Source organism: Poecilia latipinna, unplaced genomic scaffold, assembly GCF_001443285.1.
Source record: "Poecilia latipinna isolate Pla-1442-1.1 unplaced genomic scaffold, P_latipinna-1.0 Scaffold2032, whole genome shotgun sequence".
Lineage (NCBI taxonomy): Eukaryota > Metazoa > Chordata > Actinopteri > Cyprinodontiformes > Poeciliidae > Poecilia > Poecilia latipinna.
This window is the reverse complement of record NW_015114648.1, coordinates 154,976-178,910: the sequence shown is the minus strand read 5'-3', so window position 1 is coordinate 178,910 and position 23,935 is coordinate 154,976. Positions and strand designations below refer to the sequence as shown.

Here is a 23,935-nt window from a genome sequence, read left to right as displayed (position 1 = left end):
AACTGGTATAAAACATGTGATTGACGTGAGGAACATTTACAAACTGAAATTTATCAGCTGAGTAATATTACAGCATCAGCTCTGTTAATGGTGTGCAAGTATTTCATACATTTTTAAACTGGCTTCTCTCAAATCAATGAGATTTCCGTTAAACTTATTGAATGGTTTACAGTGCTTGAATTTTAGCAAATCCAGAACAAAATAGCAAAGATTTTGCCAATGTTAGGGGAGTGCAGTTGTCATTTTTCTATACTTGCTGTCTTATTAAAAATAAATCGGTGTTAAAGAGGTTGTTGATTTGGCAGCGGAAAAAAATGTCCAAAAAATGTAAATATTCAGCTCAAGCCCAATTTATTCACACTCCTGATGGATTTTACCAACTTGTTGAACAATTGTAGGAACATTTTAATGCATTGTTTAAAAGTGTGAATATATATATATATATATATATATATATATATATATATTGAAATAAACCAGGGTTTTTTTTTTTCAAAACTGATTTGTTTCATTATCTGAAACAAAATACTCAGTTGAATTAAAAGTACAATGTAAACACTACATCTACCACGCGTATGAATGCTTTTGAGCTTTATTGCAAATTGCAGACTTGTGTTTAAAATTTTAACACGTCTTGTTAACTCACTGCAAGCGTGACGGTGAAAGCGGCAGGTTGCGGAGGTTTGAGGTTCATCTGCCGAGTGTTCCTCCTCTAGAGAAAACACAAAGCGAGCAGCTCCATTGTGAACCAGTAGGGGGGGCTAAAGACTGAGTTCCTTTTTTTTTATCTCGTTGCCTTTGATCATTATTGTGCGTTTCTTCACACAACACAGACAGAACTGGCTCTCCTTTCACAAAGACACTTTAATGAGTTCACAGAACTAAATAGGTCGTATTAGAGCGCACTATACAGACGAAACAAAGGAAGTTCCTAGTCACAGTAATGAATTTCCAAGAGCACATTCAGTTTGGATTCACACAGAGCACCACCACTCAAACATCGAGCTACAACATCACATTTATGGACAATTACTTTGTTTCTGTGGTCTCTTATACATAGCTTGGCAGTATGTTTTTTTTTTTTTAAACAGAAACATTACGTTGTTTTTTTTTTTTTCTTTACAACAAATATTTGCAGTATGTACAACAATAAATATATATTTTTATTTTTTTTCCAGTGCTCAGGAATATCCGATTACCTCAGGGGAGGATTGCTTGTTTTAAGTGAGAGTCAGATTTGGTCAAGTGTCTCAGCTGCAGTGCAAAAAAAAAATAAAATAAAATCACTTATAGAGATTTTTGTCGAGATTCAGAGTCTCAAACGTATGTTTTGCTTTTGTTTTAACTATTATTTCCCATACTGTACGCTTATATAGATATATACTTTTTACCTTTTTTTTTTAACGCTCTGAATCTTTTCATTCAGTATTTACTGTTTATAGTTTATATTTAGGGTAAAATGACACAAACTTATAGTTCTGGTTTCTTGTCCGCAATCACAGGTTGTCTAAAATGTTTCGTGTTGCCACACAGTTCATATATGGGACGGAGGGGCTTTCTGATAGATCCCCGATGACAACCCAGTTCGAGTGTGCCCCGTCAAGGCTGTGCTCGCTTCGCTGTACATGGAAGGCGGTGCAGTGACCTTCTGCGGCCAGCAGGGGCAGCATCTGGCCACGAATCTCCTCCAGGACTCCAGAGTTTTTCCAGACCAAATCCAAACTCCGGATGTGATGCCCACCACCAAGCACATGAAGTACTTGAGCATGAAGATGGCGTAGTCCGGGCCCGAACGCTGACGCTCCGACGGGCAGGAGCAGGCCAGGGCTCGCTCCCAGCCAGGTCGGTGGTGCTGCTCGTAGACCAGGCATGCCACCACGATGGTGGCGGGGACTGTGTACAGCACTGTGAAAAGCCCAATTCGGATCATCAGCCGCTCCAGTTTGTCCGTCTTGGTGCCACCTTGTTTGATGATGCTCCTGATGCGGAACAAAGAGACAAACCCAGCCAGTAAGAACAGCGAGCCTGTGAAGAGGTAGACCACAAGAGGGGCCAGCACAAATCCCCTCAGATTCTCCAGGCTCTGGTTCCCGACGTAGCAGATTCCAGCCACGGGATCCCCGTCCACGGAACTGAGAGCGAGGACAACGATGGACTTGACACTCGGGATGAGCCACGCAGCCAGGTGGAAGTACTGCGAGTATCCAGCAATGGCCTCGCTGCCCCACTTCATTCCCGCCGCGAGAAACCACGTGAAGGACAACACCACCCACCAGATGGAGCTGGCCATCCCGAAGAAGTACACCAGCAGGAAGACGAGGGTGCAGAGAGCGGGGCCGGAAGCGTCATACAGGATGTGCAGTTGGCTTCCGCCGAGGCCGCTGTAGCCACAAGCCACTCGCTCGTGACCCGCAATCAGACGTATGATGTAGCCCAAGGAGACGAAGAGGTAGCAGGCAGCCAGGAAGATGATGGGCCTCTCTGGGTACTTGAACCGCTCCATGTCGATGAGGAAAGTGGCCACGGTGGTCAACGTGGAGATAAAGCACAACACGGACCAGAGTCCCACCCAGAAGCTGGTGAAGGCGCGTTCATCCGCCGAGAAGTAGGACAGGTGGCAGGGCTGGGCGCAGTTGGGCAAAGGGCCGGTCTGGACCCTGCCATAGAGAGCGTGGGACTCCCGCTTGATGGGGACCAAGGGGTCTCTGCAACGGCACTCCCTGTCACACTGCGATGGGCTGGGAGGTCTGGTTCTGACTTTGGGGGTGGACTTTGGGAACGAGGGGGCCAGAGTGGTGGTCTCACCGCTGTTCTGGTCCATGCACAGGGTCTCATCGCCGAGCTGGGGCAGCTGCTCGCAGCTCATCCTCTCGGGCCACTCAAAGCCATATTGGCTCATGAGGGGGGAGCAGCCTCGCTTGGCCCGCTCGCACACGGAGCGGCAGGGGGGCAACGGCTTCCTGTAGTCCGGCAGGCAGATCGGAGTGTACATGCTGCAGAGGAAGAACAGCAGATCCGGGGAGCAGCGGATGCGGACCAGGGGCCAGAACTGGTGCACCTCTAGCCCCACTTCCTCCTGGGTGTCGTGATTGAATTGATTGGGCATGTATGTCAAGTTGTAACCAATGCCCTTACACATGGGCACCGTAATGGGCTCACAAACCAAGTCCTTGGAGGCTCCCGATGTGAAACCGAGAGACCAGAAGACGAAAAGCAGGTACAGCATCAGGCTGTACGGCATGAGTCTCACTGCTGATGCCATGATGTCTTTACACCAACTGAAATAAAGAAGGGCTCATTTTACTAAAGTTCATGGCTGAAACTTTATGTTTTAGAAGAGTCAACAGAAGAAAGTTCTGTTCTGAGAGAAAAGACACAAATCAGCCTGTTGAAGGGTAAAATGGATATCTGATGGGGGGACCAGTGGTGCCAGCACGCTGTCAATCATTCACCAGCGCTCCTGCAATCATTACGGAGAAAGTTCATATCCGGCAGTCACGTTCCAATAAATTTAACGACCCTGTAACATTTCAACCCTCTGCACGTCCTCCAAACATGTCCTGTATGCCGCAGAGAGTCGCATCATCAGTGCTGTAGTTAAAAAAAAAAGAATAAGAAGAAAAGAAAAAGAAATAAAGAAAATGATGGCAAGACAGAACAGCTGGTAAATGTGAGCTATATAAATATCCAGAAGTCTCCTCTTTCTGTGCCGCGAGGAACCAGGTGAGTAAAATCCACTTGATGCGTTTCCCTCGATGGATTTAATCCGCCCGCGACTTGAACAACTTCCGAAAAGTGAACTTTCTGATTCTTCTGAGTGAAAACAGCCAGAGCAGAAACGAGCAGCAGCAGAAGAAGAAGAGGAGTCCCTCCGGGCAATAACTTATCCCGTGCCGTTGGGTTTGCGGCCACGCGCGGATTGCTGCGCTCCCTGCGCCCGAGGACGAAGTGAAGTCCGTCTGAAGCTGCGGCACCTTCTCATCAAACACAGGCTCTGCTGCGTTCACGGCTGTCGGAAATGTCAAAACTCAGCTGGGAGCGCGCTCCCGCTTCTGAGTGTCACTTCACGTTAGCTTAGGGTTTATGTGGCGTCAGTATCGATCGCTGTCTGCATGCCTGGTCCCTTTTTAACTTTTGCACTGCACTCTGTGTTACTTTCAAATGCATGAACGACGTTCTGTAAATCTGACTGATTGACATAAAATAACTTATTGACATTATGTCAGATAAGTAAAACACTATTCAGTCGACCTAATTGTTTCAAACTGAAATTAATCAGCCATTTTTACATAGTAATATTCGAAACAGAGCAGATATATTAAAAAAATTATGTGTAGCTATATTGATCAGTTCTGTAAGAATAAGGGGTGGCAGGTCTAATTTATTTGCAAAAAATCAAGACAGTAAAACATTAATTTATTTGACTTGTTAATGACAGAATCAGCAGTTCAACAAAAATATCTGTGCTAATATTTTTAGCGGAGTTTATATGTTGTGCTTTCAGCTTTTCCTTCCACAAAAAACCGAATGTTCCTCATTTTGTATTGTTAGAAACGGATTATGTCCGCAACCACTTGCTCTGAGGCTTAAATGAAATTTCAAATACCTAGCGGTCTGTGAACACATCAGAGAGCAATTTTATATTATAGGACTTCCTGCTTGAGGAGGTGGGATTTCCCAGAGGACCCTAAAGGTACCTGACGAGGGTGTCTGGCACCTTCACAAATATAGACGGAAAAGGACGCTATTATTTGTAGTTTGGTCCTGCATATTATTTTTTTCCTGACAGAAGAAAGTGGCATTGTTTTTTTTAATTTTTTTAATTTATTCTAATGGAGATTTTGCCAAAGTATTTGTTCTGAAGCATGAGTTTCCTGTACCAGGAAAATGGTCTTAGTTGTAGCACATAGATGGTCGTCACACTTTGAAGAAATATGTTACTAGCCAGTTCACCCCTGTCAATCATTACTTTGCTAGCTGCGTTAGCATGGTGCTTTGAAGTCAGTAAATAGATGCAATATGTTATTGAGAAACTCCTGCTGCCTAATATACAATTAGGCCCCAAAGTTACTCGTAGACCAGGACGATAACACGGGACGATGTTGTTATATCTATGACATAATATATGTTTACTACACAGTCCGTATTGTCTTATAACCACAACATTCTTCTTTAAGCTACTCAAAGGTCTTTTAATGTTTTTTTTTCTTTGTATTTTCCCGTCAGAAAAGCAAAACCAACTGCAACACACAAACTTTGTGTTGCAATCATATTTAGAACCATTACAGTACCATAAACGTGGCATCATTTTTCATCTTTTAAAAGAACAAAAACTACTTTTGAAACTCTACAAAACATAATATCTACAGTTCTTCACTCGGGTTAAACCAATTTTTTAAATAGATGAAGCAGTTGCTTGTGACTTTACTGGTCCTTGAAGAATACTTTGGTGTTTTTATTAGATGTTACAAAGTTGCTTTTATTTAAAATAAGACATGAAACCCAGATTATTTCCCAGTCAATCATGTTTTATATGAAAAGAAAAGAAAAATAAATGAAGCATTCGCTGTCAGGGATCCAGCCTCATTATAGAGATAATGAAAAATGTACAAAATTCAGGTAAAACACAAAACAATCTTCTATTTTTTTTAAAGAAACCTGTTTGAAATATTGTCTTATTTCGTCTCCATTTGGTCTAAATAAACCGACAGAAAACAAATGTGTCTGTTATCAAACAATCCTCAGCAATCTAACACAGATTACAGAGGATTTATCTGTGATTCAAACTAAAAGAAAACTAAATCTGTGGTGCTCAGTAACCCAACCTCTGCTCTCTGCGTCTCGCCGCCGCATGAGACAAAGGTCACAATGCTCTCTTGGGGACAAAGGTCTCCAAAGGTGTGTTTGTGTTTGTGTGTGTACGTGTGTGTTTGAGCAGTGACAGTGTGTGTGCTCAGCGTATCAGCTAGGAGGAGATCAGACCTGATGTACATTCGCTCAGGTCCGTCTGACAGATGAACGTAAACAGTGGAGAGTTTTGAGTTTAAACCCTGAAAGGAATCACAAACACACACACACATACACACATGCACAAGTACAGACGTGGGTGTGTGTGAACATGCGTGTGATTGTATGTAGGGATTCTCTCAAGTGCCAGGTTTGTTTGACTAAAACAGGAGAGGGAACAGCAGTTATCGATTAATCTATCAATTATTCAGACAGTTAATTGATTAATCGGATAAAAAAACTGGCATGTTCTGCAGATTTTTTATTTAAGATCTCATTAGATCTGAAGATTTTATTGCCTAAAACGCAACAGCATGGCATTCCTGTAGCGAACAGTTAATCATTTGTAGCAAAGGACGCATCTGCAGCTAAAACAACACTTCTAACATCAACAGGTGAGAAGCTCAGGTATTTCTGCTCGACGTAGCATCAGTACATCATACGACTGATCTAATGGTTCCTTTTTAGGATTAAGTGATTTGTAATTTGATAGCAAAATGTGCTTAATACGAGATTTTCTTACAGAATTTAACAAGATGGAGATAAAACTACAGTGTATGCCACTTGATGAGTTCTGAGTAGAACAGATTTACAGACAATGTTCTTTTTTAATCTTAAGTGCAAAGTGTATTCATTTTTTGTACAGTTGTGGCTTAATTACTGCTCTGACTGTGTTGTTCTTTCAGGAAATGGCCTTTTTTTTTTAAAGAGTCTGCATACCATAGTCAACGATTAATCGATCGAATTAGCCAACCATCATTTCATCATGATTAATTGCCCTATCAGCCCTATCGTACACGCACGTTTCCACTTGCTATATCTGTGATGAATCCTATTTTAATCCGTCACATTTAATTTTAAACATTTAAGCCAAGAGAATCGATTGTCTTGCTTTTTTCAGTCTTGAACATTTTTAACGTGTCCATATATTAGGCACTAATAATGGTCACTTAGAAGGCTTTAAAATATTTAAGAAATAAAAATATGAAAAGTAGATTCCATCTGTGTGCAATTTAATCCCAGGATGAGTCAATTTTTTTTTTTTTTTTCTGTGAATCCCTTTGAGGATTATTAGAGAATAAACATCATGAAGACCAAAGAGAAAACACCAGACAGGTCAGTTTCAAGCCAAAATATTTAAAACAATATCCTAAACTTTGAATGACTCAAACTCTTTGATTCGTCATCTGAAAATGGAAAAGATATAGTAAAGCTACAGGAAAGAGTGTCAAGAATTAAACATTTGCTGAAAAATAAACCCATGAAAAGTCACATTCAAGGCCATGAGTCCAACACTTCACAGGCTTGTGGATGTTGTTCTTCAACGGAGGCAGAAAAGTTACAGAAAACTTGGAAGAGAGTCTGGAGAGGAGAGGATGAACATAAACATACAGCCAGAGCTACATTAAAACCAGTGTGTTAGAATCAGATCTAAATCCCACGGATCCCACCGTTTTATCAAAGAACACTGCAAAAACACAAAATCTTACCAAGTAAATTTGGTCAAGTTTCTAGTGTAAATATCTTAGCACACTTGACATAAGATAAACAAACTAAAAGTAGCTTTTCAGCAAGAAACAGGTGTTTGTTTTAAATAAATAATTCCTTAATATTGATGAAAAAGGACTTCATGTTAACTTATAACATGGAAATATTTCTTGGTACAAGTGAAATAATCTGCCAATGAAACAAATGATTTTTTAATCAATATTAAGGAATTATTTACATAAAACAAGCCTCTACATCTTGCTAAAAAGTTACTTTTAAGTTACATTTGTCTTATTTGAAGTATACTAAGGTATTTGTAGATACTAGACCAAAAATACTTGATAAGATTTTGTGTTTTTGCAGTGAACAGTGAGTCAGAAAAAAAAATTAAAAAATAAATAAATCTGTATTACGTATGGTTAGCCTGGCAGCGGCGAACCCCAAAGCTTGTAGCAGCTGTAGTCAACAAAGTCACGGACTTTATTTCAGACAAAGCCTCAAAAGACTCAGCTGAATACAGATATAAGCCCCACGTTGTGGATTTCGGTTCACACCGTGTGTGACCTGAACACACCTTCAGGCTGTTTCTCTACCATCGGTCTGAACATCAGAGCTGGGCTCCGACGTGCCGAGTGGGTTTTGTCTCGCCCTCCCTCACTCACGTCGGCGACATGCAGAGACCTGGAACTTGTTTGAGTGAAGCAAACAAAACAAACGTCGAGTCTTTGGTGACGGCCCTTCATAGCAAATATTGGGTTTTTCAAAGTAAAAGCGGTCAAAATAGTGGATTTGTACTTTTTTTTTTTTCTTTTTTTTTAATTGTAGCAAAGGTTGAAACCAGTCCGCTCTGCCGCAACCTGCTGAAAGCTTCAATGTGGCCGATGAAGCTCCAGAATAACCAGGTCACTGGGGACACTGGGGCCCTGCCAGCTTTTGTGCAGAAGCTCACTAAAATGTCGTGAGGGGGTAAAATGTGTGTGTGTGTGTGTTGGCCCCGTTCTTTCCTCCTCTGTAACCGCTGTCCACATCCAACCCCCAGCCCCCCAAAGCCTTCGTTTTCCTCCCTTCATCCCCCTTTTTCCTCCTTAAACTGTCTTTTGTTTTCATTTAGGGTGGCATTTCTGCTCCGCCGTCGACCGGGCCCCTCAAATGAGTCTTGACTGGCTCGCAGGCCACTGGAGAAGCACAAAGGACTTCGCTCTGCTCGCTACAGTTGATCCATTGTGGCCGTCCCACAATGCACTAATTGGCGATGACAATTAAGCGCGGTCGACACTCAGCTTCAATTTGCGGCTGCTGCTCGACGTACATAAAAGGCGAACGGTTCGGCCTCCCGAGCCCGCCGCTCTCTCAGAAAATGTCCAGACTCCCTTGGGTACACACACACACACACACACACACATAGATACATATGTATGTTTTCCCCTCTCAGTTGAGCCAGATGAGCTCATAAGACGGCAGGCGAACCCGCCCTAATGTGAGCAAACAGTGAGGCCGCGTCCTGACTTTGCATGACCTCGGAGTCTGAGCTTCACAGATTTAAATCGCAGCCTGTCTTTTAATATACACATGTTGGACGTTTTCCATGTAAAGAACTAATGATGCTTACGTTTCTACATCTACAAAAGTGCGTACCATCATGTCTAATAGTGTGCTGGTGCCTCTTTTGCTGCCAAAACAGTCTTGACCCATCAAGGCATGGACTCCTTCAGGGTCTGTCAGGAGGGATGTAGTGGCTAGCACCAACACGCTAGCAGCAGATCCTTAAAGACCTGGAAGTACCGATGCAAGGTCTCAATGGTTTGGACATGTTTGTCCAACACATTCCACAGAGGGTTGATTGGATTAAGGTCAGGGACATTTGGAGGGAACGTCACCAACTTAAACTTTTGCTCCACATCATTGTTGCTCTGGTGGCAGGGCGTCTTATTCTGCTGTAATGAGCCACCGCCATCAGGGAAGGCGTTTTTTCCCGTGACAGCATATCTGTGATCTGACAAAATGCTTCAGTTGCACAGACAGTCACACTGCTTCTCCCCACAGCGGTACCTCGTGTTCCTGAGGGAAATGACACACAAACACAACCAACCGTAATCGTTTTTTGGTGTTTCTGGCAGTGGACAGACTCACCATGGACGTCCTTAATGTTTCTCAGCTCCAAATGCAACCAATAGCAAAGTGTTTTCTTTCTGTCAGAACTGGGAATGAGCCTTGGCCGCCAATGAACATTTCCTCCCTTGGACCAGACCCATTGCATGCTGGGAACGCCCCTAATGACCTTCAGCTCTGGTTTAACCTCTGACCCAGCTATCAAACATCACAGTCTGGCTCCAGTCTCTATAAATGCCCATTTTTTCCTGCTTCTGACATATCGCTTTTGAGGTAAAATGATCTCTTGCTGTCTAATATAGGCCCAATACTATCAAAATCAACATTAAAGACCAGTCAGAGTGACTTCAGAGTGTGTGTTATGACTTGAATCCTTGTTCAGCCGGGTTTGCCACAGTCACTGTTTTGAATTCAGCAACAAGGCCTTTTAAAGGGCTTCACATCACACAAATGAACAAGCGGTAAGCATTACATTTTGTCAAGAAGTGCCATAATCAAAAATCATCAATACGCACCAAATATGTTGATCGGTGATCCATTTACTGCTAATCAAAGGCGACTCCGTCCCTAAATGTCGCTTTGAACAGCTGCTGGGGTAAATGGACAGGTGTCTATCATATTTATTCCAAAGGAAAAAAAAACACATTCTGGGTTAACAATTAATAGTTCCTGCACGTTTTGTTTATTAAAAAAAAGGAACCAAACACAGAAACAAAGTTTGCATTAAACAAGAAACAAAGCTGAGTTGCATTTTTCCTGAGGCATGGCTGAGTTTTTTTTTTTTTTTTTTACTATTATTTCTTAATGTTGATATTTTTCATTGAGTTTAATCAGCAGCTACAATAGAGGGATTTTAACTATCTCATTGAAACTTAGTTGTTGCTGTTTTAACTCACACTGTCCTAATTTCATCGTAATGAATGGTAGAAGAAAAACCGGACCGTTTAGAGTCAACTGACGGCGTTTGAATTGACCTCTGAACGCCAGCCCCTAGTGGCCGTAAGCGGTATTACCATTTCGTGTTTTCTGACTACAACTGTGTGCATCGACCAGACTGTCCGTGAAACACAGAGAAACCACTGAATCAATATTCATTACACATTTGTTTGTTGCGTTATGCATACACAAATTATTTAAGGTAAATCTTGGCCTGAAAATTGTTGACATCAGAGGGAAAACATTGTGATTTTAGCTGCATCATCATAGAAAGATTGCACATGTTTGACACAAATAAAGAAAAATAAAACTTAACCTTTCTCAGTTGTTAGTCAGAGACAGACATTTTTAATCTAAAATAAGTCATTTTACTTGCTTTCAGCTGCACCTCTGAAAATGTGACCATTTTATTTGCAAATCTAAAATCTTTGAGGCAATTTGCTTAAATAGTCAGATTATCCAAATAGCAATGCTGTTAGCTCACTTATTATTATTAAAAATAAACCAACAATGTACTGAAATCCCAGAAGCCAAAGCGACAAATCAGGATTAAAACGCAGAAAAATTGGCTGCTATTAATAAGTTTGTTTTTATTGGCATCAGTGGGTCAATTCATACAGAACCAGACATGAGGACGAGCTGCTTTGATCGAAAAACAACTCCTTGTGCTTGCATAAGAGTTTGGCTGCAGAAACAAAACAAAACAAAAACAATAATCACCTAAAAAAAGGGTCAGAGGTTCAGTCCGTCTACTGTCCTTAAATACCGTATCATATCTTTTGTAACAATGAAACATGAAGAGCATCTTCAGCTGCAAACTGAAAACAATCTAGTATTTTGCCGTAACAACTGAAATCAAATACAATTTCCAGTTGAACAGACTATCGAGCAAAAGCAGGTTTGAGAAAAACACAAATAACGTGCCAACAAATACAAATGAAATAACTTATAAAGTGATCTGATGCACAACTTTAGCTGCACAGAGGCAAAGAGTGGAGGCCTGCGGGTCCTTCTGCTCCACCGTCCTGGGAAAGACACAGGATTAGCTTGCAACATTGTGTTTTTTCACAGTGCTACAAATTAACTCCGTCCATCTGAGGTTCCACTGAGATCTAAAAAAAACCTGGAAAAAAATCAAAAAACATCCTGATCATTTAAAGAAAGCCCGTTTGTTCTGGATAAAACTGATTTAAATGCAACATGAACGTCCTCTGAACACATTTCGCTGGAATACTGACGATGACGTCCATGATGTTGTGAACAATGAGTAGAAGTAAGACTGGAGTTTGGTGCCGATGGCTTCGTTTTGATGCCGCGTTCAATCGGTGTAAATACACAGACACACAATCAGCTTCCCTGAAACCCGTCAGGCAGCCAAGCACTAATAATTAACACAACTTAAAGGAACAATGCAGTCAAAACAAACAAAACTAAACAATATTTTTACTTTTGTAGCATGAACATTCAGCGAGGAACAATGAAACACTTTATTTTCAAAATCAAAACAACAAATAAACCAAAGAATAAAAAAATAAAATGCATCAAACTTAAGGAAAAATAAGCATGTCGGCCATTTTGTAGTTATTCTTTGTCATTTTGTCCCTAGCTTCTTCCATTTTGCACCTGGCAACCCACAACTTCAAGTCTACGTCCTAAACCTTCAGGGCAGCAGTTTATTAATCATTGCAGGGATTTCCTGTCATGGACGACAGTGATCATTTATCAATAAAGCCATAATTTAACTATTTCTAGCTTTTATAAAATCTAACCCTAACCCTCCCCCATTTGGGCCAAATGACTAATAAATTAGTCATGATTATGAATTCCTGATCAAACCAAACTAACAAAGTGACTTCTTTCAGGTAATTATTTTTCACTGAAATCATGAAAAAGATCCTAATATTGGTTGCCGGAGTCGGAACAAAGCAAGTCGGGTTGGAAGTGACAAAAAAACTTCAAAGATACGAAACGGCGAAACGCGCAGCGTCCCCTCAAAAAACAAAAATAAAAAATAGGATTTTCACATTAGCGAGCTTCGAGCTGACAAGTTTCTATGGCTCAAATGAAACAAGGCGAAACAACGGCAGAGAGATCAACACTAAAGTCTCAGCGGAGCAGCAGCTAAGTTTTTATTTGTTTCAGTCTGAGAGCAGCAGAAGTCCAGCCATCTCTTCCTACAAGTTGTAGATTCACAGGAATTTTTACTGCAGTAAAAATCTGAAGTCGTTTCCTGCCTTTCTGACCGGAGCTGGGCCGTTAAAATAATGTTTTTCCACTGTCAGGGAATTAATCAACCAAAATAAATGCAGTGTTAAAATTGCTCACGTTTTCACCAAAATCTGGGTCGAAAACCGGATGAGTCACAGCTGCTGGGTTATGTGGAAAAAGGAGAAGGTGGGCAATAAAAGGCCGTCCAGGTTGCATTGAGATGCTAAAAGCTAACGCTGCTGTCATGTCTGAGAGGCTACGCATGAGCAAAGCACAACAGGAAGTAGAATCACAGAGGAGGAAAGGGAAGGCGGAGGCAGCTGGGAGAGGAGTGCCAGTAGATTATTGACATTTTTATCTTCCAGCCGGGACGAAACGCACAGTCAGTGGATTTTATAATCAAGTCGTCGTGCTTTTACATTTACATGAGGAAATGGAGAGAACAAAAAAATTTAGTTAAAGATCTAAGCAATAAATCAGGAAGATTCAAGAAAGGTCCAAATCTGGTTACAGTCACCTGCACGTGTGACAATTATTAATCATTTAATTTATATAAACATTATGGTTGATTTCTCCCAGCTACTCCTTAAGAAATGAAAATAAAAGTTCCTTAATTTGTTTTTAAATACGTACACCTCTTCCTGACTAAAGAATCGTTTTAATGATTTAAGGTTACAGATTCATCAAATTTTGTTGCCAAAAAAAAAAAAAAAAGTTTTTCAAATGAGATTTAGTCAAAACGATTTAAGTCCATAAGAAAAGGTCTTTAACAAAGACATTTTAGAAATTGATTTAAGTTGCTTTGCAGGTTAAAGACACCTAAAAGACACATTTTTAGAAGTTAATTATTTGAATTAGAAAATAATTAAATTCTGTTCTCCAGTCATTTTTAACGAAGTTTCAGTTCAGCCAGAAATCATCGGGATATTTTCCGGACATCGTTTTATGAACACAGTGTTTTGTTTTTAAACTTTGACTTATTAAAAAAATAAGTGTAGACGTGGATTGACAAATCAACCGGAGATCGGACTCAAACAATTTTCAGATCAATCAGCCTTCGACGACGACTCAAAAATATCAAAAATGTATTTATTTTTTTCCCCAAATCAGTGAGTCCAGGTTGCTAACTTGAGCTGTTGAAAAGCAAACTGCACTTTTCAAAAACAAGTCGACACACATCTGCTTTCAATTCAGGCTGCGAGAGAGAGCGATACTTTCAGCAGATAACAGGAAGGATGAATATGTTATGGCAAAATTTCTCTACTTGTCGTGGAGTTAGAAACGTTGGATGCATTTTGGCTCAGAGCGAAGGAAGGACCAGCATTTACTACCATCTACAGACAGAAACTCGTGTTTTATGGTGAAGCTAGCTCAGCTAACCAGGCTAATAAAGGGCTGGGAGAAACATTTAGAATGAAAACTAAAGTTAAGGAATCAGCCACAACATTCTAGTCAATGAATGTCTAAGTTGAAATGTAATATTAGAAACAAACCGTCTAAGAGGAAAAGTAGACTGTGCTTTTTTTGTCTATCATAAGTGTAAAATGTTTTTTTAGTGAAAATAAGATTTCTAGAGAAATTCTGTTCTTGGCCAAACATCTCCTTAGTTTTCCTGCAGCTTCTATGACATTCTGGAGATTTGTGCACAAATTTCTTGTAGAAATTAAAAAAAACAAAGAGGTTTTAGTGATTGTTGTGGTTTCTAAACCGTACCCAGTTAAAGGTCCATAGGACCAGTTTTGAACCTTGACTGAGCCGTCTGGTGGCCATAAGAACAAATTCTGCATTTATGAATGAGTTTACGTTCATCTGTGGGATCCTGTTGGTAATTCACAAAGGAAAATGGGATATTTAAAATGGAATAAATTCAAAATTTGACAAAAACACAAGTTTATCAAAAGATCAACTTTATCTAGAAATGAATGTAAAAAAAAAAAAAAAAGACTTTTTCCACACCGTATTTCATACTTTTTCAGGACGGCTAATGACCAGTTTAACGGTGGGAACGAGGAGGAGGAAGATTACCGCCGGTCAACCTTCATGGTACCTAAAAGCACCGGAGTATTGCTTCAAGACAGACACAACTCCCCCACTATGATTTCTAATGGCTAATTCTCTGCGTGATTTAGAGGCTACAGAGTGCAACAATATTCTCGGAAGGCTTAAAGCACTTAAGAGCAGATATATTTTGTTTCTCTTTTTAATCCATGATGGATGAATCCATTTTCCTCTGCTATTTTTTAATCTAGGATGAAAAAAAAAAATAATCAAAAAGCATCAGCAGGCTCCTCATGTCGGGAAAAGAGAAGCAGCGGATTTTGTGCTTTGCTTCGTCGTCCTGTGTGCTGACTAACGGTTTCGTTTCTAAGAGGTTACGACAAGCGGCCAGGTTTCTGCACTTCCTGGTGTCATCGGCTGTGATTTGTTGTGTTTAACCTGGAGCGGGAGGTAAGTGAAGATGGGGAGCAGAGGATGTGAGTAGAGAGCAACGAGAACTCGGGCCTGCAGAGTCTTACGCAGCATTCAGTTCTTTTCTCCTTCAGTACAGAACGACGCAGGAAGCTCCGCAGCTGCATCTGTACTGTGGTCAAAAAGCTGCAGCGAGCTCCAACCTGCAGATGCAGGAATAAAAAAACCCCAAAACAAAACAAAACACAGGCCCTTTGTCCCGTGTGGCGGCTGCATGTCGGCTCGTTTGCTCCTGGCCCCTGTGCTTGCGGCAGCCGACCTCAGGTGTCTTGGTACGGCAGGTGAAAGCAGCCGGGGCTGTCGTCGTCGGGCGACCAGAAGGACGACGGCCGCTTGTGGTGGAGCTCTCTGCGGACGCAGCGGGGACACGGCTGGGCTTTCTGACGACACTCCGCGTGGAAAACGGCGCCGCAGCCGTCACACCTGTCAGCCGGGAAACACTGAGGTCAATCAGGGCTGAAACGAATAATCCGATTAATCACGATTAATTCGATTAATCATGATTATATTTGTATATATGTTTTTTATCGTTTCAGGCTAATTGCTGCTCTGATTGTGCTGTTGTAGCAAATTGCATGTCTTAGTCAGGATCCGCTACTTAATGACTACTCAATTACTAAATTAGTAATCGAATAATAAGAATAATTAGAAATTGATTATTTCAACAATAGATTCATCATGATTAATCATATTAATCACAATTGATCCGATTAATCACGATTAATAACAATTACTCGGATTAATCCAATTAATCAAATTAATAGCAATTAATCATGATGAATTCAACAATTGATTAATCACAAATAATCAGATTTTAAATTCTTTAATAAGAAAATCAAGCATTGATTGAAAGCAAACCAGTTATGTACCCATTTACAATGAATGGAAGAGACACATATTTTTGTACAATAATCTTAACATGTTCAAAAAGGAGTAGGAAGAAGTAAGAAACTTATGAAACTTATAAATTCATACCATATTTTCAGTTGGACCCTCATTATTAAATAAAAAAATAATAAACAAACATAGGTTAATTAATTTTCCATTTACATATGTCTAAATATATACATATATATGCCCACACACAATCCATTTTGTGCTTCCTAGTCTTAGGTCAAAGACTGAAATTTAAATATTGTGCTAATTCCTACATATACTGCTATGTATTGTATTAATGTTGATAATTTCCACTGTCCTAATCAAAGCAATTTAAGTTAAAAACTTTTACGCCATTTCTGCAATTTTTTTTAACAAAATGAAAATCAGTATGAATGACTTTGTTGCAGTCTTTTTTGGACGTCTTTTTACGGCACGATCAAAACTACAAATATGGCTTCCTATTTAAACACAACCAAAGTAAATAGATTAAGTTGGAGCACCTGGGTCTAGTTGTTGCTCCGTTCACTGCTGTCAGAATCTTACTGGCCAGCAGATCCAGCTGTTATCAGTTCACACTTTAACACTCAGCTCAACAGCTGGGTGTGAATGTGTGTGTGTGTGCGCCACGCCACGGCTCAGCGTCTTTCAGGAATCGCTCCTATTCAGCTCTTATCTCTCTGCTGTCTGTCTCTCTCTCTGACTCTCGGTGATGAAGACGAGGCTCTGGACTGTGTCGAGGAAAATCCCCTCTCCCTCTGACTCAGCCGGTGTTATGAACAAAACGCAGAGCGAAAGCTTAGAGCGACACGTCCACGCAGATTATCACACCTTACTGGCCAGGGGGAAAAGTCCTGTTTGTTTGTTTTCAATATAAAATAGTGAAACAGGAGCTTTATGATGATAAATAATCAGTCAGTTCTTATTTTAGCTCACAGAAATGATGAAACTGTTTATATGGGATCTATCAACACCTCTTATATCAAGTCTAAACCGTGATTAAACACGACCTCTCTGGGTTAGCTGAGGGCTCTGGATGGATGCGTACCTTCGCGTGACATTCTCCTGAAAGGGGTAGATGACCTGTCCGTTCTGGCACAGCTCGCAGATGAAGCCCTTCTCTCGACACAGGCTGCAGCCGAACACGTGGGAGCTGGCGAATTTGATCACCTTGGACAGGAAGGGGGCCAGTTTCCCGTCGATCACCTGGAGGAGGAGGAATAATGGAGGAGAGGGGTGAGTGATATGTAAAGCCGATAAATGTTAAAAGCCTCCTAATCATCCATCGGCTCTCTATATCATCATGACAACAGACCTGGGCTTGAAGTCAACAAGCTCGGTTGGGGAATATGCTTTGAAGAACAACAGCAGGGAGAACAATGCCATGATCTTCTGCTTTCTTTAGAAAAATAAATCTTTGATTGCTGTTGTGCAATGAGGCAGACTAAACATTGAGATAAGAAGCAAACCGTATCACTCATCAGACCAAAAAAGATCTGCGGCCTCCATAAATCATCCTTTGTATGCCCAGCCAGAGAGTAAAGTTGGATTCTGCATCAGTTTTCTGCTGAAAACCTGACTTGATGACCTACATGTCTCTACCACAACTCACAAACTCATCAGTGAAAACACCTTAAACAGTCTCTGCAGGAAATTGTAATCACACCTGTTAATGCAAACTCATTCACAATTTGCACATTTTTGGGTGGTCATCGCAGCTTTTCCGCAATTCTGACCAATCACCTGAACGTTTTCTGGATTTCCTTCTGTGACATTCAGAAAAGCAGCTGAAGTTTGACCAATCCCGTTAGCTACCTTCTAATTTAACTTCCTGCTTGATGACCTCTTACAACATTCAAGATTACATTAGCTTTTTACAACCAATGCCAGCTAACCAACTAATGCTAGCTAAACAGCTAATGCGAGCTAAACAGCTAAATGTTGGCTAACGTTAGCTAAATAACAAAAAATTAGCTATAGCATATATACAGAGCACTTTTACTGCACTAGAGAGGCTCATTACTCTCTTCACTGTTCAAAATATTCAACAGATTAATAATGTGATCAAGGGTGATTTTTAAACTGCTAAACTCGAGTTTTAGCTTTAACTTTTAGCTTTTAAGGATAAATGTTTTGCTGTTGAAGACGACTGTTTTTCACTTCGTTCTCCAGCTTCTGCTTGTTACATTTCAGCAACTATTTGTAGTTCTGTTAACTACAAATAGTTCTGCGGTTTTCAGCAGTTAGCGTTGGCTTACAGCGTTCACACTTCCATTTTTTCATGGAAATGCTAATTTTCTAGTTTTATTTGTATAAAGGATGCAATTTCAAGAGGATACTTGAACACTTTAAATATTAACTATACTAAAGTCCTGTCTTTTTTTTTTTTTTTGCCATGACGATGTTATAGCAAATATGGCAAATTTTGACTCCAACTTTAAAGAAAAAAAACCCTATATTTTTACGTTGCAACAGTCAAAAAATAATAGTCAGGTGGAACTGTTTAAATTAAACAAAAAGGTGACAGAAGAATAGTGCTAAAGAGGCGTATGACACACAAAAAAGAGATTAAACTTAATTTAAAGCAATTTACACTAAGACTGTTGTTGGTTTATGGAGAAGAAAAAAGAAGAGGAGAGGAAGCAGAAGGAAGAGAGGACGACAGGTAACAGAACGGCCATCTTGTTTTTTGAGATTATCTTTTAATGATTGGCGAGTTCCTAAAAGGAGCGGCGGTGGGGTCGGATGGTGGAGGTCTGAAGGGGGAAGGAGGAGCTGTATTGTTGCGTTTCTTCTGTGTACGAGTGAGCAGAGAACATAAAAACTCAACATGTTTCAAAAGCTACCGGTTCATGCTTCGCTACCATGAGCCGGTAGCGAAGCATGAACCGGTTCATCAGCGTATAAAGACTGGCGCACGTCTGACGGAGACGGGGAAAAAGTAGCAGAAAAAAACAGAGGAGGAAGTAGGAGAGAGTGGCAGAGGTATAATAAACATGAGATCTTGAGAGAGAAGCGAGAGCCTGCATTCAGATACGAGTGGTTCCACCTGGCAGAGCTCTGGACCTCCCAATTATAACCTCCTTCACGCTGTTTTTCAGACGACGAGAGGACAAGAGGAGGACTTGAGGTAGCGAGTGGAGGAAGAAACCACACACGCACACAGATGAAACATAAAACACTAAGATGTACTCATCCTGTTTGCCCCGAATCAGACAGAGCCGAGTAAAGAGCTGCGACACTTCAAACTGAAATGAAATGGTCTTCAGCAGGCAGCAGCCCAAACGCAGCGCAAGCAGCTCATAGCAGGACACTGACAAATATGGCCTAAATAACAGGTAGAAAAACAACGTAGGACCAATTAAAATGTATCGTTTTGATTGGTCCTACTCAATAATTTCTGTAAAATAAATGTAAATAAAGCGCTTTTTCAGAATTTATGCTTTTATTTGTCAGGTTGTCAAAGTGTATAGGAACTTTAAATGAGTAAATAATGTGCCTGGGGTATAATTATGATGCGACACAAAGGTAGTGTTTTTCTTTAATGGTCTTTAATGGCAGAAATCTCAGGTATTTCCTGAGACTTCTGCTACTCAGGAAATACCTAAAGGGGTCTACCTCTACAGTTCGAGCAACGTGTAAAAAGCTCAAATGAACCAAAACTGTGACTGAAGCGATAAATAAACAAAAAAACTTGCTTAAGTTCACTGTTCATCTTGGGTTCCCCAAATCTCCATGACGTCCATTAAATGCCATCTACTGGACCACAGTTTGTTTTCTCATTGATGCCCAAAGAAAAATTTATTTTCTGGCCTAGAATTACAACAATAAACTTGTGGAGTCTAATGGGACTTTAACTGGACCTGTGTGATTCAGTACTATTGTGATAATGACAAGAAAAGACAATAAATAGTACTTATTCCTTTTTTTTTTTTAGGTCTGTATGGCTGTGACTACATGACACAGCAGTCAGCCCCACATGCAGCTTTAAATACCGCTCTTGATAGACATTTCCATTAGCAACAAGCTTCGTTAGGACACCAGTCACATAAACAAGTGTGATTTGTATCACTAAACTGCACACAGTAACTGCAATTAATCATGTTTTCAAAAGGGTTGACATTTATTGATATTCTCATTAAACAAACTATGGCGGAAATAGTAAAACTAACAATCCAAACAATACCTTTTGGGTTTTTTTAAAAACATAAATTGGAATTCATTGTGACAACAATGAATCTGAATTTGTATCAAAACGATACGATAAATGCCCACCTCCACACCCCTATTAAATATTAGGTCCATATTAAAATGCAAGCACTTGTATCTGAACGTTTCTGTATGACTGGACTGATTTGATTCCTGTACTTGAATTGGATGGTTTGACTTGGAAAGCACCTTGAGATGAGCTGAACTGACTTCGTTTCCACGGGTAGGAAATGCTTTTACATCCAAACAGAAATGTTTAGAAACGTTCTCACAAGTGTTGCGTACTTAAAATAAAGGAACGTGCTCAGTCCAGTCCAGATAATCAAGTTCTACCAGTCCCGAGGGAAGCAGAGAGACGTGCGTGTCCCCCTCCACCCGCACCGAGCCAAACCAAACCCAAAGTAAAGCAGGCCTGCTCAGCCCGGTCCAGCCCAGTTCCACATGACGAATGGATCTGCTGATGGAGGCTGACAGGCTCGGTAATTAAGGCCCCCTATAATTGGACTGGGCAGAGTCAAGCGAAAGGCGGCAGAGCTCTGGTGACTGACTGGCTCTCCGAGGGGAGCGGCGGGGAAAAGAGCAGGAAGGTGGCCGGGTCTGATGGAGAGGCATGGGAGTAACTCTGTGAAAGAGCAAAATCTTGACAAACAGAAAACAAGTAAATCAAATCCTCTGTGTGGATAAAGCCTGGGTGCTTTTCATTAAAACATCCAATTCCAGAGGCTGGTACCAGCTTGTTTTGATCAAAACTAGTTGGCTAAGGTCAAAATTGGCTTTTATTTTCCTTAAACGCCCATACGTCAGCTGTTACTGCCGCAGTAAATAACCTCTGACCGTTTTACTAGCTCCATCAAAGTGCCACTGGCTGGTTGTATCACACCGGGACGATAATTCAGACTGTGAAATTTAATATGAACATATATAAGAAAGTTGTAGTTGTCCTTAGAGACAACAGTAAATCAGCTGCAGTTCAGAGTCGATGAGTTCAGACCTCTGCAGGTTTCAGAACCGCCGGACATGCATTGTGATTTAAGATCATTTAGAGATGCTGCGATCAGAATTTAATTACCAATATCTGGTCTCCAAATCTCGTAAAGCTTTAATTTGCACACACAGATTCTAGCTGAGTCTTTGTCTGCAAAAACAATGACATAAAAAGCTAAAAGAAGATATTTTAGAGATGAAACGATTAATCGGATTAATTGTGATAAATCCATTATTGAAAAAAAATAAACTAATTTAGTAATTGACTCATTGATAACTGGATTCAAAAAAAGCCATTTTCTGTATAAAGCAACACACTGAGCAGAAATCAAGTGAAAACTGTACAAAAATACCATATATACTTTTTGCATTTAAGATTTAACCCCCCCAATAAAAACCCCCATTTGTCTGTAAATATATTCTAACCAGAACTCAAGAGGCAGTTTCAGCTTCACCTGGTTCAAATTTGATAGAAAAACAAATCTCCTATTAAATACCTATCTAATCTAAAAAATAGTCACCAAGTCAAGCAGAAAGGCCTGAGCTCTTCACACGTTGATGTTAGAAGGATTTTTTTTAGCTGCAAAAGATCAAGCGGGCACTAAATTACTGCTGTTATTGCATTTTAGACAACAAGATGTTTATTTTCTTCTTTAAAAAAATAACTGAACTGTTTATTCGGATCTTTTAATGCATTTCTAATATAAAAAAGGCATAATATACAGTATCTGCAAAATGTGGCATTTCTTTTATCTCTTTGTATTCCTTTGCATACCTTTGTAGCTTCGGTTGTTTCGTCTCCTAACATTTTGGTTAAAATTAAAGCTATGTTAAGACATTAGAGATTTTTTTTAAAGTATGAGGTCTAAGATTCATCGGCGTCAACTCTGACTTCTGATCAAAAGGAATAAAGAATAAGTGGAAGCATCATGTAGTCTAAAGTCTTTGGAGAATAATGACTTGTGCAAAGGGCTTTCTGATGACATAAGGCTAAACTGTAATGCGGTTAAATCCTGAAGAGGATGAACCTTAGATTATTTTTATCACACACACCCACACACAGGTGTTTGGACTCAAGTGTTTACAGATACACTCCATGTTGGGCTGCGGTTGCCACTAAGTATATCTTGAATTAATTATTACCATGTGAAAATGCTTGTTGTTGTGGTTTCTCAGTTCTGTTTTTTTTCTCTTTCTGCAGGTGTAGAAGCAGACTTCTAAGGTGTTCTCTTTTATTCTTTTCTTACTTTTTTTCTCTCCTCTATTCTTATTTCCTTTAAATTTTAAATTTTGCCCCACCTCTCCACATTTTTTGCTTTTTTTTTCTTGTTCCTTTTCTAAATTTTGAGTCCTACAATGCTGGAAAGGACATGCAACATTTAAGACCCCGATTAGCACTGAACTTATTTATATGCATGTAAATAATACTTAGTGTTGCTTGAAGTAAGCTTTTGAAAAGAGTTCGCTCCAAAACCTTGAATTATACTTTTGCTTTCAGTCAGTGGAAAATCTTATTTGTTTAAAAACTGTTTTTGAAAAAGTAATAGAGTCTATTTTTTTTCCTAAAATCTGCTGCTTTCTTTAGTTGCTTCTGTCTGAGTTATGCTAAATAAGAAGAGAACCAGAAAGTGATGGGCTTACACAGACTAAGAGAGAGACACAGAACCAGAACCAAGGAGAGATGTTGGCTCAGTGATTGTTTTTGATCACTAATACTTGAAGTTTCAGCTGTCATTAAGACGGAACTCCAAATTATGGAAAAAATTTGCTTTTATATTTCAGAAATACGTTGGACAAAGTCAGACCCTAAGTCAGATGATAATACTCTGACATGTAATCAATACAATCATTCAATTTTAGATGAAGTATGAATTTTGTTTTGCTCACCCAAGACATATTTCATAATATATAAAAGTAATTTGACACCTGTCATTTAATGACTTGCTGACTAAGCAAAATAATGTTGAATCAGATAAATTATTCATCGAGGCCGATTAAAAAAAACAATTATATGTCTTAATAATGAGACTGGAAATATTCTTAAAACATAAATATAATTAAGTGGTTTTAATATTTTATACAGATAATATGAGCAATATTTATGAAAATCCTTAATTGCAAAGAAAAATAAACGAATGCTTTACGTACAAAATGCTTTGCTAATGGATACAAAACGGGATTAAATGGCACCATGAGGCGTAATTCATGTGCTTTGAACTAATTCATTGAAATGAATGAAAAGCTATGTGCATATTTTTGGTAATTGCCAGAGTACAGCAAAAGTCCAAACAATCCAATATTACTGTTTAGACAGAACCTAAACTATCAACCGAATTATTGATTTTATGTGGAAAAATCTCTGCACCTGGATTATCTTTGACCTTTTCCCCTTCTAAAAAAAGCTCCCACAAAAACCCCCAATAACAAAAACCCACTTTTCAGCTTTTCTCTCTCCGCCCCTCCTCCTCCAGTTCAAACTCTTTCTCTGCTGCACGCAGAGTCTTTGTGCTCCAAAACCTCCTAATCCCCTAAAACTGCTGTTTAACAGCCGTTAGCGTGCCCTCCTCGTTCCCTCACACACGCACGCACACACATGGACGCACTCCCGCAAGCACACACACACACACACACACACACACACACACACACA

The 23,935-nt window shown here is 40.0% G+C and overlaps 2 protein-coding genes and 1 long non-coding RNA gene across 3 annotated transcripts in view; all 3 read right to left on the bottom strand.

The window, feature by feature from the left end:
• Positions 1–776: 776 nt before the first annotated feature.
• fzd5 (frizzled class receptor 5) lies at positions 777–5,260 on the bottom strand. Its single transcript, XM_015016541.1, has one exon. It carries the CDS (start codon positions 3,260–3,262, stop codon positions 1,535–1,537), a length of 1,728 nt encoding a protein of 575 aa, XP_014872027.1. The 5' UTR covers positions 3,263–5,260; the 3' UTR covers positions 777–1,534.
• A 2,670-nt stretch (positions 5,261–7,930) lies between these two features.
• LOC106935846 (uncharacterized) lies at positions 7,931–10,305 on the bottom strand. Its single transcript, XR_001421984.1, has 3 exons — positions 10,119–10,305; positions 9,376–9,552; positions 7,931–9,266 (listed from the first exon to the last, which is right to left on the bottom strand). It is a non-coding gene; the product is annotated as an uncharacterized LOC106935846 (long non-coding RNA).
• Positions 10,306–11,109: 804 nt separating this feature from the next.
• The window catches only part of plekhm3 (pleckstrin homology domain containing, family M, member 3), a 43,887-nt gene continuing 31,061 nt past the window's right edge, over positions 11,110–23,935 (bottom strand). The window contains exons 7-8 of the mRNA XM_015016540.1: positions 17,141–17,298; positions 11,110–15,639 (exon numbers count right to left, since the gene is read on the bottom strand). Coding sequence (XP_014872026.1) covers positions 15,477–15,639; positions 17,141–17,298 — 321 coding nt within the window. The 3' untranslated portion in view covers positions 11,110–15,476. The remainder of the gene's footprint in view (positions 15,640–17,140; positions 17,299–23,935) is intronic.